This window comes from Fusarium musae, chromosome 5 (genome assembly GCF_019915245.1).
Source record: "Fusarium musae strain F31 chromosome 5, whole genome shotgun sequence".
Lineage (NCBI taxonomy): Eukaryota > Fungi > Ascomycota > Sordariomycetes > Hypocreales > Nectriaceae > Fusarium > Fusarium musae.
Genome location: NC_058391.1, coordinates 1,933,655 through 1,949,423, shown reverse-complemented (window position 1 = coordinate 1,949,423; position 15,769 = coordinate 1,933,655). Strand labels below are relative to the sequence as shown.

The following is a 15,769-nucleotide window of genomic DNA, read 5'->3' as shown; positions in this document are numbered from 1 at the left end:
ATGGACAGGATCCCCAAGTTCAGGCGCAAACCCAAGAACCCCACGATCCAGACCTCCGTCGAACGCTCAAGCAGTGATACTGTCGATAGTATCGCCAGTATCGAGTTACAAGCTGCAACTTTGCAGTCACAACAACAGGACGGGCAACAAGTCCTACCACAGAAGTCAAAGCTCTCAAAGAGGGCCGCTTTCCGAAATTTCCGTTTGCGCGGCTCCACAAAGAGAGCGCGCGACAGTCCACCCGTCGAGTTGCCTTCCAGTCCTCCACCGGCCGTCGTGAGCCACGACGGCGTCAAGAGTCGACCCGTCACGGCCGAAGGCGATGCGCTGGCTAATTCAAAGGGGTCAGGTCCCCGAATTCCTGCCTTCTTGGAATCTTCGATGCAGGGTATACAACACCAAGTCGTGGCGCATGAATCAGGACTGACATTTTATAGATATTGATTTCAAATTCCAGGAGTTGACGTGGGCGGAACGAGACCGAGTTCTTGAGGGCACAAAGAATGAGGGAGATGAAGACTTCAAATGGGGGACTTTCAAGCAGGTCGACACCCAGGAGAAGGGTGTGATGGATCGCTACATCAACATCAAGCCTTGGAACCACAACCGAGTCAAACTGCAGGTCCCTGATGATGAGCTTGACTATGTCAACGCTTCCGAGATCACTCTTCCCTCGCCTTCTGATCCTAGTCGGGAGCCGTTACGATACATCGCCATGCAAGGGCCAACGCAGCCATCAATCGACTATGTCTGGCGCATGATTGCAGAGCAAATGTCTTCACCTGCCGTTATCGTACAGCTGACAACCATGGCAGAGGGTGGAGTTGTCAAATGTCACCAATACTTCCCTGATAACCAAGATCACCCTACCTGGACTCTGAACGAACACGATGCGTGGAACGATGACTGGCAGGCCCAGATCACGTACGATTCTTTGGAGGAACTCGCTGAAGGTGCTATTGAGAAGCGCAAGCTACTTATGCACCTCAAGGATGAGGAAGAGCCCCGAGTCGTCTGGCATCTTTTATATAGACGATGGCCTGACTTTGGGGTTCCCGAACTAGAAGATCTCGATGGCTTCTTTGAACTCATGCGAATTTCGCACGAGCTAAGCGCGCCCGAGAACCCGCGAATCATCCATTGTAGTGCTGGCGTTGGCCGAACCGGCACCTTCATTACACTTGAGCATCTAATGCGCGAGCTAGAGCTGGGCACCTTTGAGAAGTATGACGAGCCATCAGAGGGACCGGACCTGATTTTCGAGACGGTCGACCATCTCCGAGAGCAGCGTGTTGGTATGGTTCAGGGCCGTCCTCAATTCATGTTCATTTACCAAGTTATGCGGAAACTATGGCAAAATAAATATGGAGTCGATGAAGAGGGCAATGAGCCTGCAGCTAAGAGGCTGGAAGTTGGCGATCCATTCATAGATGACTCGGTATCCGACTCTACGCAAGCCAACCACTAGCATCGGGGCTCCGAGGATTGAGGTGTGATAAAGGAGCCTGTTTATCTGGCGTTAACTGCGATGATTTGGTGGAGTTGCGGACGGGAATGCATATGGGTTGGGCTGGGGCATGATAGCTGCGGCAACCTAATTTTACGATTTGGGGATGACACGCAACCTCTCAAAATATCTGTGTTGGGAGGAAGCTGATGGTTAAGTGTTACCCTGTCATGAGTTAATCGGGTGCATAATCTGCTTTGCGCAAGTGTATGATGGTTAGCAGAAGTGTATGAACAAGCACGGCCAGGAACAGGAACAGGAACAGGAACAGGAACAGGAACAGGAACAGGGACGGGACTCGAGGGTTTATGATAAAACAAACATAGAGCTCGCATCTCATAATGGGGAGATGACGACGGTACAGGAATAACCAAGTCAAATCCAGTCAGGACGATATGACTTGGGGGAGGTCTATCTATTATAAATGATACCAAGCGCACGAACAAGGGGTTGGTTGGTGGGTGGTGCAACAAGCATTCTTATCATATATCAGTTTAATCAAGAGGCGGCAAGACATTTCGCATAACGATAGAAATTAAGTAATGTCCACGAGGGCCAAGGACAAAGGACCAAGTTTTTGGGAACGGGTTATGTACTGATTTTTTCTTTTCAAGACTTAGATCTATCCTTAAAACTGGAAACATCATCGTAATCTTGCTGTCAATCTAATAAAATGGTTGTGGCCGCGTGCCAACCTTGTACAGTATATAAATCAACTTCATTACCACAATACGCCCCATCGGCTTCACCAATAGTCAAATAGCTCGCAAAATAAACAAATCAGGAATTTTTATAGGAAAGCAAAACAACCAGAATCTATGCGCTTATCACCAGCGTCACAGTCTCCTTCTCCTTCTCGGTGACGGTGACGGTAGCCTGGTCCTTTTCTGTCACTGTCACTGTGAAGTAGACCGATACAGTCGGAGTCCCATCGACGACAATGGTTGTGGCGTGAGCATCGTCGCCAGTGCGTGTTACAGCAGCGGGCTTCTTGTCATCTTTGCTGCCTTCGTTGTCGACCTTTGCTTCTGTAGCAGCTGGAGACGGGGCATCCGTAGGCTTGTCGGGAATGGGGATGAGGACCACAGATGTGGGCTTATCATCGTCATCATGACCATCTTTGCCCTTGTCGTTGCCGTCCTGTCCATTGTTATCATCATCGTCTGGTGAGCCTGTGGGCTTGGCTTCATCAGGCTTCTTGATGGACTTGGTCAAAGTTGTGCCACCAGGCAAAGGAACAGATGTGGTGCTTTGTTCAGCGACGGGGACAGAAGTGGGAGGAAGGTCTTCATAGGCCTTTGTTGGCTGAGGGTTGGAAGGCTCCGCGGGGTTTGTCTGACTAGGTTTCTCCTCTGATGGTTGGGATGGCTGTGCCTCGGCTGGCTGGGTCTGGGCTGGCTGGCTAGGTTGCTCAGCGACAGGCTGAGTGGACTTCTCCGGCAAAGGTTGAGGTTGAGAAGGCTCCTCGGGAGCTGACTGGTGGCTTGTCTGTTCAGGGGCGGGTTGTGTAGGCTGCTCAGGCACAGGCTGTGGTTGCGAAGGTTGCTGGTAGCCAGGCTGTGAAGTTTGTCCATTGGCAGGTTGAGTTGGCTGCGATGGCTGTTGAGCAGGCTGAGAAGGTTGATCTGTAGCAGGCTCTCCAGTTGGTTCAGGGGTTGCGCCGTCATCGACAGTAACTATAGTCGTAACAGTAACAACGGGAACCGCAGGCTTCTCGGCGGTTGATGTAGTTGCAGGCTGCTCCTTGCCTCCATTTCCATTTCCGGGAACAGTGTTGTCCTCACCACTGCTCGGAGTTCCACCAAGAATCTTGGCAGCAGTCGCAGGATCTTCACAAACAATCTTGATGCCACCCTCAAAGTTGTACAGAGGAAGAGCGAAGCACTTCTCGCCTTTGGTATTGCAAGGTGTGAGCTGGAACTTGCCAGTATCATCACATACACCGGTTTGTCCGTTAATACAAGCAGCCTGGCCCTTCATACACGAAGACTCGGGTGTGAGTTTGGCAAATTCCTCGTTGTATGTGCGAGCATCGACGACATTGCTGGCGTACGCAGAAGCAGGAATGGCACTGGTTCCTGTGGGAACACCAGGGTTGATGGTTGGAACGCCGCTGGCTGATGTTCCCGAGGGGACTACCTTGGGTGCTGAAGTCGTCTCAGGGGCTGAGGGGTCAGATACAAGGACGGTGCTGGTAGGTGGTGCAGCGGGAACTGCAGGCTGAGTATTGGAGTCAGGTGCAGGATATTGGGGCTGGCCATTCGAAGGGACAGATGTTGGCTTCTGAACTGCTGAAGTGACTGCGGGCGCCTCAGGCTGTTGGACCTGGGATGTAACTGGGGTCTCTGGCTGAGCTTGAGTTGGCTCCGAAGTATGAACTGGATTCTGGGGCTGGGAGGGAGCAGTTGAAGCCGGCACACCAGGCTGGGGCTGAGCAGGCTGTGAAGTAGGAACAGGGTTTTGAGGCTGAGCCGGTGCGGTAGTAGCAGCTGGAGTATCAGGCTGTTGACCACTAGGGTTTTGCACAGGATCATAAGACTGGTGAACTTGAGAGGTGGGAGCAGGCTGGCTTTGTGCATCAGATGTCGTCTGGGACTGGGGTCCCTCAGGCTCAACTACAGACACGATCCGAGTTGTACCCGCAGGAGACTCCGTCTCGGGGGTGGAAGTCTCCTCCATGGGGCCTTCAGATGTGGTAGAAGGCTTGGGGTACACTTGAGTAGGGTGTTTAGGATTTACTGGGAAAGCTGTATCCGAAGGCGCCTTGGTTGTAAGGTAACCAGTAGGAGTCGGCTGGTACGCAAAGGTAGTTGTCTCTTCTTCAACAGCAGAGGTAGGTTGCTCGTTTCCTGGAGCTGTTGTAGCGGGAGCAGAGGGCGCCTCAGGGGCCGTGGTCTCTTCAACGGCGCTTGGCTTAGTCTCCTCCCCATCTGAAGGGTGAATTGTACCGAGGTCAAGAGTAGAGGACAGGCTCTGGGTGCCTGTGTTCTCTGGCTTCTGGGCTGCTTCGGTTGTAGGGACCTCAAGCACTACTGTCGTAGCATCGTTGACAGGCTCGGATGTTGGAGCCTCCTTTGTAGAGGTGGGAATCTCTTTGGTAACTGGGGCAGTCTCAGAGACAACAGCAGTATCCTTGGGAGGCTTGTAGTCTGATTGTTCAGCCGAGGTGGGCTTCTCAGCCACCGTGGTAGGGTCCTTAGGCACGATTGAGGTTGTGAGAACAGGTGCAGAAGGGTTCTGCGTGAAAGTTGGCTTGTTTGCAGGCTCTTGGGTTGAATCTTGAGCCTCACTCGTCTTCTCAGGGGCATCACTGGTCGGCTGAACGGGGATGACCTCGATAGGCTCGGGGAGGTCAGAGTAGGGGCCCTTTTTCTTGTCGTCACCCTGGTTTTCAGAGAGTAGCGGATTCGGTTCGGGTGTCGAGTTGAGCGTCTCAAAAACAGGACGAGGCGTAGTCTGATCTCCATTGCCACTACTTTGATGAATTGTTAGATATGAGTCCTCACGGTCTGTCTCCAAATCTGATCCATACCCGTATCCGTCGTGAGCTGCAGTGGGAGCTTGTGAGTTTTCCATCCTGACGTCAAGAAAAGCGCCAGGGTTTCTTTTTTCTCTGTCATTCGAGTTAGATCCGGTATTTGCAGAAGTGTTATGAGTTTCTCCGTACATTCTACCCGTCCACATAGGGCCAGCCTGCGCGGACTGAGCAGTCAAAAGGAGTGACAAGGCCACAGCGAGCCTTGATCTATTACACCGCATTGTGAAGAGTATGTCGATAGTAGTATAGACTTGCTGAAATAAAGATCGTGTTGGTGAAATCGAAAAGATTCGCTCGTTTAAATCGTTCGTTTGTCGGTTCGTGAGTCAAAGTTGTTACAAGTCGTTTGAAATGATTTGATAGTTGCACGAAAAGAATAATGTAGATCGCTTCCTCCCAACTTCAAGCTGATTAAGAGTAAATAGGAATTGTCTCCAAACAAAACAAAACAAAAAAGAGTCACTTGTTCAGACACAAACGGGCAAGACAAGGGAGCTTGTTCGCAGCGTCAAAGATGACGAACAGTAGTAGAAGGACAAAGCGGTGAATGAAAGGAACAGATTGAGTATGAAAGAGAGTCACACAAAACAAGAGAGAGAGAGATAGGAAATACTTGACAAAGGAAAAAAGAGAAAGAGAAAGAGGAAAAGGAAAAGGAAAAGACGAAAGTGATGAGGGCTAGTGAGTGAGTGAGTGAGTGTATATTGTATGCTGAGAGTACTAGGAGTGAAACCATTCACACAAAGTTGGTGGTAACACTCTGTTAATGTATATGCAGTGCTTGCCCCTAAGAATCACTCATGTCCAATTAGCGCCAGCAAAAGACGATGAATCGCCTCACAAAAGTCTCATGTCGTATGGGATCTCATATTTTCATGGCCCATGGAGTCTCTTCTCTTGAACCATCCATGAATAGCCCTGCCCTGCCCTGTCCTGTCCTGTCCTGTCCTGTCCGCCAGCCACGCCTGAGTATCAACAGGCGCCCAATCCAAATACCCCAGCAATTTACATGTAAAACATTTACAAGAAAATATCCGAAAACCCTCAGCCAATCAAGCTTGTCTCGTCGCCGCCAAGTTGTACTATAAAAGACTGGCTCTAAGCGCTCTGTTTCAACACCTTATTCGCGGCCTCTTCCTATTGGCGGCATCAGCCCCCACTGCGGCCGGGACCTACAGTAGGTAAGGTAGCTGCCAATCGTCCCCTCTCCACTGAACCGACCCGCAGTGCGGCCTTGTAGGCTTTTAGTGCCTGTTGCAGGGTTTCGCGATGCCTTCATGGATGGATACATACATAGGTAGGTAGGCAAATCTGGTCCGGGCCTGGTCATCTCTTCTGTTCTCTTCCCGAAATCATGCTTTTTTCGGTTTGGTCGACCCATAGTTGGCCTTGACGGTCTAGACCTGATCAGCCCTTCTCATTTCCCCTTTCATGCTTCCTCCCTGAGTGGCTAGTTAAGAATAGATGACCTCCAGAACCGTCCTCTTGGGTCTCTACATGATTTGGCGATAGCCGCCCGTTAGTAGCGTAGGCAAGAAAAGTATTCAGCCAGATCCATGGACCGTGGCCCAGCTCTTAGCCCTTGAGCTACTAAATAGACAGACCCCTTTTACTTTTAAATTTCATTGCTTCTTTTTCTACCGTCGTTTCAGCCAACAGGCGCCTTTTTTTTCATGTATGTTGTACAATATTCTATACATATACGATAAACGCCACCGCGTCTAAATTCCGCCATCAATGTTTTGTTTATATTAAACCAAGACCTAGGTTCCCAGCAATGACCCTTGTCCGCCACTTCGCAGGGCTGTTCTCTTGGTAAACTCTCCAGGGGTGCTGAACTGGTGCTCTGCAGTCTCATGCCTGGTTTCAATGGCATCCAGGTCTAAATCCTCGACATTCGTGAGCAGGTGATTCTGTCGATTGTGTTCTCGGATGCGAGCCCACTTGAGAACTCGACCCAACTCTTCATGTCCATGAACGGCATTGGCCTGGATATACGACTGTACCATCTGCTCCCCTGGCCATTGCCAGATCCCAATCTCGAATCGGACGTCTCGTACGCGATTGCGCACTTCCTCCGTCAGCATGGGTTCCGCAAACGCACGATATGCACAAAGAGTCTCTAGCATATCCACGTCGTGAGGCAACTCCTCCATGTTTATCATCTCGTCTTCTTGTGACTGTAAAGGGGCCCATTCCGTCATGAGCCACACTGTCAGCTGAGCCATCTCATTATACTCCCCTGCAAACGCCAGCGACTGCATCAGGTCGTGAGCAAACGGCGCCAACACGGGATCTCGCCGCGATCGCATGATGTCCACAAACGTTAGATCTGTAGTTTCTTCTGCTTCTGGCCGCTGTCTCTCCTGTTCCTCGGCGACGAGTGCATGATAGAAGCCTTTCATACGCGAAATAAGAACACGGAATAGGTGCAGAGCTGAGTTGTTCATTGTCTCTGTGTCTATCTCGGTGTTGGCACAGTCTTCCTCGGCGCTTTTGCAATAGAGGGCGCCAAGCAAGTTGAAATTGGTGTTGTTGGCTTCTACAGCGCTCGCCAGAACCTGTAGCTCTCTTCGCAGGATCTTCCGCAGAGTTCTCACAAATCTGTTGAAGAGAAATAGAGTCATTCCCTGCACGGCGTCGATACGATCTACAAGATGTATGATCAGACGAAGCTGTGCCTCCAGTGTGAGTTTCAGACCATAATGATGCTGCCCGACATTCTTCATGATAGGTGCCCAGACGTGAGGTAGCCAGTTCTGGTTCCTGCGACCCACACGCAGCTCTGCGAGCCGAATAGCGCGTATCAGATTACTGCCTTTGGGGTGCACTGTCTTGGACAACATATCCACATACGCTGAGAACAATGGTAGGGGGATAGTCTTCAGCATGTCAGCTGTTGGCTCGGGTACTAACAAGTAAGCGTAGTTGTGATGTTCCGTGCTTCCGTCTCGCAGATAACGATGAGCTTCTTGGAGAGTTTGGGCGTTTGCCACTAGAATGTGAAGAATGTGTTCATCGGGCAACAAGCCGTCGCATTTCATCATCTCATACAACTCTTGAGGTGTCGGGGGTTGTTGTCGCAGCTTCTCCAGTTCCGTCAAATTCATGTCCACATTTGTAGGATGACTCAGAGAGTTGTCTCCCGGTAAGCTACCTTTCTCTGGATCGGCATCACGAGCAAATGATCTCCGGAACATGGCTGCATATTCTGGCAGCCCAGGAACCATGCCAGCTTTTGGTGGTTGGCAGAACTGCTTCCACGCTTCATGAGCGTTGCGCGTAGCAATGATTGATGCTTGCCAAGCCGAAAGATCTTGCTTCGGGTCTACTTTGACCTGCTGCTGAATTGCTGGAGTACCACTAGGGGCTAAGCCTAGCAGAATATCCAGTGCGCTGTCAGTCTCCTGCTTGGAGAATCCTGCTTCCTGCATCATCATCCCTGCCCGGACAACGCGAGACCAGCTCTCTTCTGCTTCCATGGCCTCGTCCATACCGTCTGCTGGTTGCAGATATGGCGGCCATGACTTTGAATAGCGTGTAGCGTTGTGGATCTCGTCCCTGTTCTTTGGCATCCCGGACAGCACAGCTCTGATTGCGCGGAACGCATTTCTGTCTACCAAAAGGGCTTCCGGAAGACTTCCCGACATTCTCAGAAGAGTACGCTGAGCCTCCCAGACGTACGCATAGGCTACAGACGCATGCTGCGGCCCGGATCCGCTATTCCGGGCAATAGCGGTCAGGCCGGCATTGAAGTACTTGCATCTCATCCAGTACGTCTGTTCGGCAGTACCTATCTCGTAGTTGAAAATAAATTCCGCCATTATATCGGCAAGCACAATCAGGCGCCTTGCTTCTATGCGACGACAGTGGAAGGCAAGTCGTTCCATGATGATCATGAAATCTTCTGTCGTAAATCTTTCCATCCCACTGCTTGCACGCCCTCTACCCCAAGACATCTTGCGAGCCTTCTCAGTCGTATCACGTAACCGTTCTTGAACATACTCCAAAAGGTGGTCCAAAGTCGAGATTTTGTTAATGCCCGATCCCAATCTTAGCAGATAGTTCAGCATGAAGACGGGTTTCGGAGACATATCTGCCAGGAATAGTCGGCATCGGTCTTCGTCGGTTTTGGCCAAAAGTATGCTCATATATTCGTTCAGTCGCTCCTCTGTATTCCCGCCATATTTGAGGGTCTTCAACAGGGCTTCCCACTCCAGCTCGTTTGGCAGCGCTTGTGCAAGATCACGGTTGTTTTCGAGGTCGGCTTCTACCTGACGTCGAAGGTGCATTTGAATCACGACGACCGGAAGGCGCACAGTTCGGATGGCGGCAATTTCTAAGAGCGTTTCTCGAGACGGTTGTTCCAGGGCAAGATATTTACGAAGTAGAACTGCAGGACTTTGCTCTACCCAGCCTTTGAGCATCCTCAACCGTCGCTCAATTCGCCCGCGCCCATGATCTTGATTGAGGTCTGAGAACTTGAAGACATTCCCCGGATCGTACAAGCGCTTGGGCAGCACTTTTTTGCGTCGCTTTTGATTGTCCTCAACACGGCGGCCGTTGATTATGGCGGTCTCGAGTGCGTCCACAGGGGACACATATCGGCGGGCTTGGGCTGAGTTTAGGTGCGAAGCGGACTGGAAGAATCAATTGTAAGCTTTACATTGTAAAAAAAGAAGAAATCTCGGCTTTTGAGACTCACCTTGGTTTGGGTTGTCACGTTTTGCGACAAGTGCCACCCTCGCCTCAGCTCCCGGGTTGCACTTCTCAGCATTTCTCGCCCATTTCTTCTAAGCCTATGACGCAGCTAAGAAGTTTGTATATAGCGTAGCAATTGAGTGCGGGAGTTGTGATATCTGCTACAGCGTACACAAAGTTGGAAGTTTCGATTTCCAACTGCATCTGTGGGAACAATTTGCATGCGCCAATCGAGATTATCGGAGTATCGGGCAGCCCATGCTCATCTTATTAACAGCCAATCCGAGGTTGCTCCCAGCGCTTCAGCTCCTCCACCAAGACGAGGTAGGCTACGTAGGTCCCTTATTATTAGCTTCATAACTTCATAAATGCGCCTGCGTACATCGGGATTTCTCATGATGTTATTGAATTTATGTATTTCTTTCAAAGCAAAGCGTCTGCCTAACAATTCGCGTGGTACTTTTGATGCGCTAGATCCCTTGCTAATTCTCATGATTTACCAAAACAACAAACCTCTGCTGGCAAAGAGTTTGGTATTCTTCTCATTTTTACTCTACTTTTTGCAGTTTAACATTTCATGGACACATCAGATACCAGAAGGACCTCTTCTTTTGAATTATTCGCCTTGGGACTTCCCTTTCTTCTTCTCTGCCTCCTCCTCGACCTTGTCCTTTCGCTTCTGCACAACCTCCCAGTTGTAAACTCTTGCTATAGCAACCTCCATCGTCTACGCATGGTCAGTGACGGTCAGCCTGGTAGCGAAGGCTCTCAAACTTACCGTAATTTGTTCGCGGAGAAAATCCAGGTCTTCTTCGCAATTAGACAAGCTGGTCTTTGCCGTGGATAGCTTGGAGCTCAATAGTGTCTCTGCCTCGTCTATGGGGTACGAGAGCATCACATTCGCCTGTAGAATGTCAGCTTCCTGCTGCCAAATTTGGCGATAAGGGGGCGTTACTCCTAGCCAGATGTAGACCTCATCTGTCGCTGGAATCTTGGCCTTCGAGTAGAGAGTGTCGTTTAGTTCAAACGTCGTATCTATCGCCTCGTCGTCATCCTACATCAAGCATCAGTTCCGCTTTGTCCAGGAACGCGCTGCACGTGCACACCTTTCTTAATTTCAAAAACTTGACCGAGTCAAGAGTCTTCTGGATATCCGGGATCTTTTCCTTGAGGCCACCCATTCGCTTCTGTAGGTTCATCTCCATGAATTGGTATTTCCTACCCCACCATCCAGAGTCAGCGCCAATGCCTGCATTGCAAGCTGAAGAGAGCGTGCATTTGAGGGCGTGTGTCGTCCTAAAGCTTCTCGACAAAATTTGACTCACGATATCATTTCTTGGAAGCTTCGTAGAGTGGGTTCGACGTCGTCACGGGTAGACACATAGTCCTCGACCTTGTCGACGAACGGAGCATAGGGGATGCCCCGTGGGTTTGTCGGCGTAGCATCTTTACTATGTGGGGGTAAGCTTGTGTCTTCAATTTCATGAGAGGTTGGGTTGAGTTTCTTTGGTCTCTTACCTTTGCGCTGCCTCTTTACCTTTTGACGCCATCTTGTCGGTGTCGATTTAGGTATTCGGGCGAGACGAGGTAGCTGTTTGAAGCTGGGGTTAGGCATGGGCGGGTTTTGCGACTTGGAGCATTTCGTCAGTGGGGGCTCACCTAGCTCGGTCAACGGTGAAGGTGGGGGCACTCACCTTGACTTTGACCTCAGGTATTGAATAAACTTAAGTGCACAGTACCCTTCTCCAAAGTAACAGAATACTATAGTCACAAGGCCGATGGCCACCATTGATTCGTATAAATCGCTTTCCATTTCCCAATATTTAGTTTTCTTATCCTCCTTTCAGTGATCAACCTCATGAGTTTACGGAACCCTAATAAAGGCTTCATCATCACTTATATGACAGACAAGCTGGTGTGTTTTAGCCCAAGGGTTGCATGACGCTGAGTCAAACCTGGCGCAAACATTTAGTTAATCTCAGCTCTCAGAGTTGGGTTGCTAGAAAAACGATCGATATGCTCTGACTTGCTCAAGGACTGAGCCAGGTACATCCCCGAACAGAAGCGCTCACAAGAACACGCATCGATGTGAGTACTGGCCAGTAACGAGTCTTGTTAGATCCCTGATCCCAATGGACTTATCAGGCTTGCATTGAATCGCGGTGAAAATTATATGCGATCTTTCTCTGGGTACATGCGGCCTGGCCGAAGCGTAAAGGTCCTAACTTTTGCCTCAAGTGATTATCACAAAGCTTGTTCACAAAAAGCTTTGCAGTTATCCTGAGACTGACAAAATAGCTACCTATCAAAGATAGCTATCGCCGTTTGACCTTGCATTCCTGAAACTTAGCTTATACTTTAGTCTTATTGTTAAATATAAAGTGACATCGAAACCCTCCTCTGAAGTCTCTCAACTTATAATACCCTGTTTTCTCATTGATCGAGACCATTTCTCTCAAGTTTATCTGCCAAATCCTCTGAACAGTTGCCCCTATTGTATTCCATTGGCCCCAGGGTGTCTTCGCATAACAGCTCGTCTTCGAGGCTCTGCACGTGTGATCGCTATGCTTCCTCAACAGGAAAACCCGGGACCGAGCACATCATCTTATGGCAAAGGCTTGTAACCTAGATCAAACACTCACAGTATCCGTTCAAACTGGCGTTGCTAACTTCCAATAGATTTGGGACTTACCTATCAGGAGATGGACAGCCCCGAGGATTCCAAAACAATAGCAGACTGCCTTACCAAAGAACGATACCAGATACCGCAAGTGCCCACGGCCTATAACAACGGACGGCAGTGGCATAGCAGAACGCGCCCTGAGCCTGCATATCTAGCGCATCGTCCTCGCCGTCCTCCTGCCCAGCATGGAGCAGTTGGGAATGGTCTTCCTCTTCCCCAGAAGTCAGCGTCAGCTTCAGGTTCCGCCCGTCAGGACCCAGAAAGAGATCGGATTTCATACAAGCTCAAAGCGTCACCGCATTTAGTAGACTTCTTTTCTCCCGATGATAGTCTTGTGGCCACAACATTAGCGGAACTAGTAGCCTCGTCTGATGCTGGCGAAGAGCCCATGTCCGAAATATCAGCAGCGGTGGTAACCCCATCTACTTCTGACGGAGATCCTGATTCTGACTCCAAAGGGCCAACCAAAGTCAGTCAAGAAACTGAATTGCTGTACATCAGAGATTGGGAATCCGCACTTTCTTATAAGCATGGTCCCCTCAACGACCATAATTATGTCGCTGTTTCTTCGTCAGCTGCATTTCTTCCAAACAACCCCATGAAATGGCGCGACAGGATAGAGGAAAGGAACACAAATCAAAGTTTATAAGCAACACTTCCATCGTGGGCTAGTCACACCCCATGCAGTTGCTATTATAGCTGGAAGTTGACTTTTTCCCAAAGTCTGCATTATCCATGAGACGTATAATTTAGCCATATCAGAATGAGACACGTCAAGGCGAATAATTCCTAGGTCAGTTCAGCATCGATATCATTTCCAACATGGGAAAACAATGGATATTCTTGTTTGGCTCATTTGATACCAAGAAGTCACCAAGCCACCAAACACAATGTAATCAAGTTGAACATAAATCGTGCGGGGCCATCCAGTCATAAGTCGTGGCATAGCATCTACATGACCATAGCTAAGCTTATCGGTCGTGTTAGTCCATTCGCTTCTTTGTATCTCCCAAATCACCATTGTCCGCGTTGGTTTCCAACGCCTTGGTGTTGGTTGAAGTCTCGTGTGTTTCGTCCTCGTCCCAGTCATCATCGATCTCGTTCTCGTCCCAGTTGTCCACCTCTTCTTCCAATGTCTGAGAGCGGCTGTTGCCTTCCATAACGCCGGACTCGTGGCCTTCGCCGAGCTCAACATCGCCCTGCTCTTCGCCAGGAACAGCACTGTAACGTCTACGTCGCTTGCGCTCAAGCATACGCTTGTGGTACCACGAGCAAAGGCCAACACCTAATAAGCTTCCTATCACATTTGCAATGATGTCGTACAGATCAAACTCCCGACCGTTATCGAGGAAGCTTTGGACGAATTCGGAACCAACACCAAGAACGATTGTGCAAACGACCAAAGTCATATTCATAACACGTCTTCGGTTCGTATCGACAACCCAGTAAAACACAACGGTAAGCGCAAAGAAGGTGGTGAAGTGCAACACCTTGTCGTTGACATATTGACCAAGTTGTATTGAAGTCAGTCCAGCGTAGGCGGCAATGAGGAGGAGGAGCAGGAAGACGCCTAGCAAGCTATTAGTTTGGTTCACGGCCAATGATCATGTGTTTGAGTTCTAAAAATTGATCCCAGAATGGGACGCCAGTCCATTGACAACACTGAGGCGACTCGGGCATAATGCCATGACGTACCTGCAACTGGGAGTCGTATTCGCATCATGGAAAGTCCCGTAGCTGGAGTTGAGCTTGATAGGTCTAACGGAGTCTTTAACCTCCAATTTCGTATAAGAGAGTACTCGGTTATCCAAAAGTGGCGTCTCGTTCGGAACAAATGCCTGTTCTTCTGCGAAAGCAAAGCCGGACAGGTTGTGATAATTCGTTGCAGAAGACTAGGAATTAGAGCTTTGGCCGAGTAGTAGGTAGGCAAGGCAGGCAGTTGGAGAAAATGAAAGCGTGGAGCTCTCCTCCATGTTGGGAGCTGAGTGACAACCATAGCCCTTGTGGCGGGGCTCGTGAGCTCGTCTAACAACTGTGGCAGTGCGTGAACTTTGATTCAACAGGGGTTTGCCAGGTCATCCATCCAATGGAATCAAGAAGAGTGTAACGTGCCCGGACACTTGTGCTACCCCAGACCCCAGCAATGGGTACAAGATAAACTGAGGACCTCCATCTTTAGCGACAAAAAGACTTAAGTGAAATCACTATATATTCTGTATTTCCTTAGACGGTTTTGTTTTGGCACCCAAGTTTAAAGCCAGAAGTTTTCCTGCTCCCTCATGCCGAGTTGCAGTAGATCACTTCTTCAACCTTCGATAGCATACCTACCTGGTTCATGAAGCTTCAGGCCGTGAGTTTTTGTGTGATCATACAAAAATTAACCAAACTGCAGACAACCAAAAACATTGCACTGATGCAAAGCTGCTTCAAGGAACACCGTCATCCTTCATGCCTTGGGAGGTTGCAAGGCGGGCTACACCTTGGAGTTTGATAAAGGTACTTTGGTGGTCTCAATGGGGGCCCCATTCTGGGCTTGCTAGGCACAGGCACAGATGCCCCCCCCCCCCATACTCCTCGATCTTGTGTATCACTGGCTACAGATAATATCTGGGGTGATCTAGAAAGATGGCGTCGTTCTTCATCAATGGTTTGTGGAGACAGGGATGTGTATTGCATTGTTTGTATACATACATTCATTGTCACTACTAGTAATACCGGTACCTACACCCCTTGGTGAAGGGGCTCGATACCCGATTCACATATAGGGAAGCGTGTGCTGAATTCCTTATGATGATCCCTGAGGATAGACATGCTAAAAGTTTAACTCTCAGACGTTGCTTGTCTTCAATTTCAATTTCGACCTGCTCGTAGGCTTGTTTACCTACTGAGGACCTACCAAGAGCTTTCAAGAGATGTCCGGCACGTGATTTGCTGACAAAGATATCTGGGCTCCGGGCACCCTCGGGGCCGAAGCAGGTCCTCTGTAGGTACTAGGTACGGAATATATTGTGGATAATCAATGAGAAGGGAGTGTGCCGAAGACCGGACAATCAAGCGAACAAAGGGATTGCTATACCGATCAATAGTTTCAGTACGGAGTAGAGAGAGGAGAATTTAGCAACTCGAGGCGACTCTCCAATCACCTACACTGACCCGCCTATAACCTCAGCCTCTTCAGGTCCCTAGTACCCGTAACTCTCCCCGCGAGATTCCCCCACGAGTCGGTCCAGCGCGCGCTCACTCAGGGAAAACTCTCCGCTTCGGGAAAGGTACCTGACAAGGCTCCCCCCAAATCATCAACCTCACCTCTTGAACAGACGACAAAACGGCAGAACGCGAT

The 15,769-nt window shown here is 49.6% G+C and overlaps 5 protein-coding genes across 5 annotated transcripts; 1 reads left to right on the top strand and 4 right to left on the bottom strand.

The window, feature by feature from the left end:
- Nucleotides 1-1,468, top strand: J7337_007002 (uncharacterized protein; the record flags this gene model as incomplete). Its single annotated transcript, XM_044824660.1, has 2 exons — nt 1-388; nt 438-1,468. 2 exons carry the CDS (start codon nt 1-3, stop codon nt 1,466-1,468), a joined length of 1,419 nt encoding a protein of 472 aa, XP_044680317.1.
- Nucleotides 1,469-2,323: 855 nt separating this feature from the next.
- On the bottom strand, nt 2,324-5,083 carry J7337_007001 (uncharacterized protein; the record flags this gene model as incomplete). Its single annotated transcript, XM_044824659.1, has 1 exon — nt 2,324-5,083. One exon carries the CDS (start codon nt 5,081-5,083, stop codon nt 2,324-2,326), a length of 2,760 nt encoding a protein of 919 aa, XP_044680316.1.
- Nucleotides 5,084-6,808: 1,725 nt separating this feature from the next.
- J7337_007000 (uncharacterized protein) lies at nt 6,809-10,143 on the bottom strand (the record flags this gene model as incomplete). The annotated part of the gene is made up of 2 exons (XM_044824658.1): nt 6,809-9,685; nt 10,129-10,143. 2 exons carry the CDS (start codon nt 10,141-10,143, stop codon nt 6,809-6,811), a joined length of 2,892 nt encoding a protein of 963 aa, XP_044680315.1.
- A 219-nt stretch (nt 10,144-10,362) lies between these two features.
- On the bottom strand, nt 10,363-11,296 carry PRF1 (peptide chain release factor 1; the record flags this gene model as incomplete). The annotated part of the gene is made up of 5 exons (XM_044824657.1): nt 10,363-10,473; nt 10,525-10,800; nt 10,853-10,964; nt 11,072-11,197; nt 11,265-11,296. The coding sequence occupies 5 exons, from the start codon at nt 11,294-11,296 to the stop codon at nt 10,363-10,365; spliced, it is 657 nt and encodes a 218-aa protein (XP_044680314.1).
- A 2,116-nt stretch (nt 11,297-13,412) lies between these two features.
- J7337_006998 (uncharacterized protein) lies at nt 13,413-14,149 on the bottom strand (the record flags this gene model as incomplete). The annotated part of the gene is made up of 2 exons (XM_044824656.1): nt 13,413-13,999; nt 14,125-14,149. 2 exons carry the CDS (start codon nt 14,147-14,149, stop codon nt 13,413-13,415), a joined length of 612 nt encoding a protein of 203 aa, XP_044680313.1.
- Between the last annotated feature and the right edge of the window lie 1,620 nt (nt 14,150-15,769).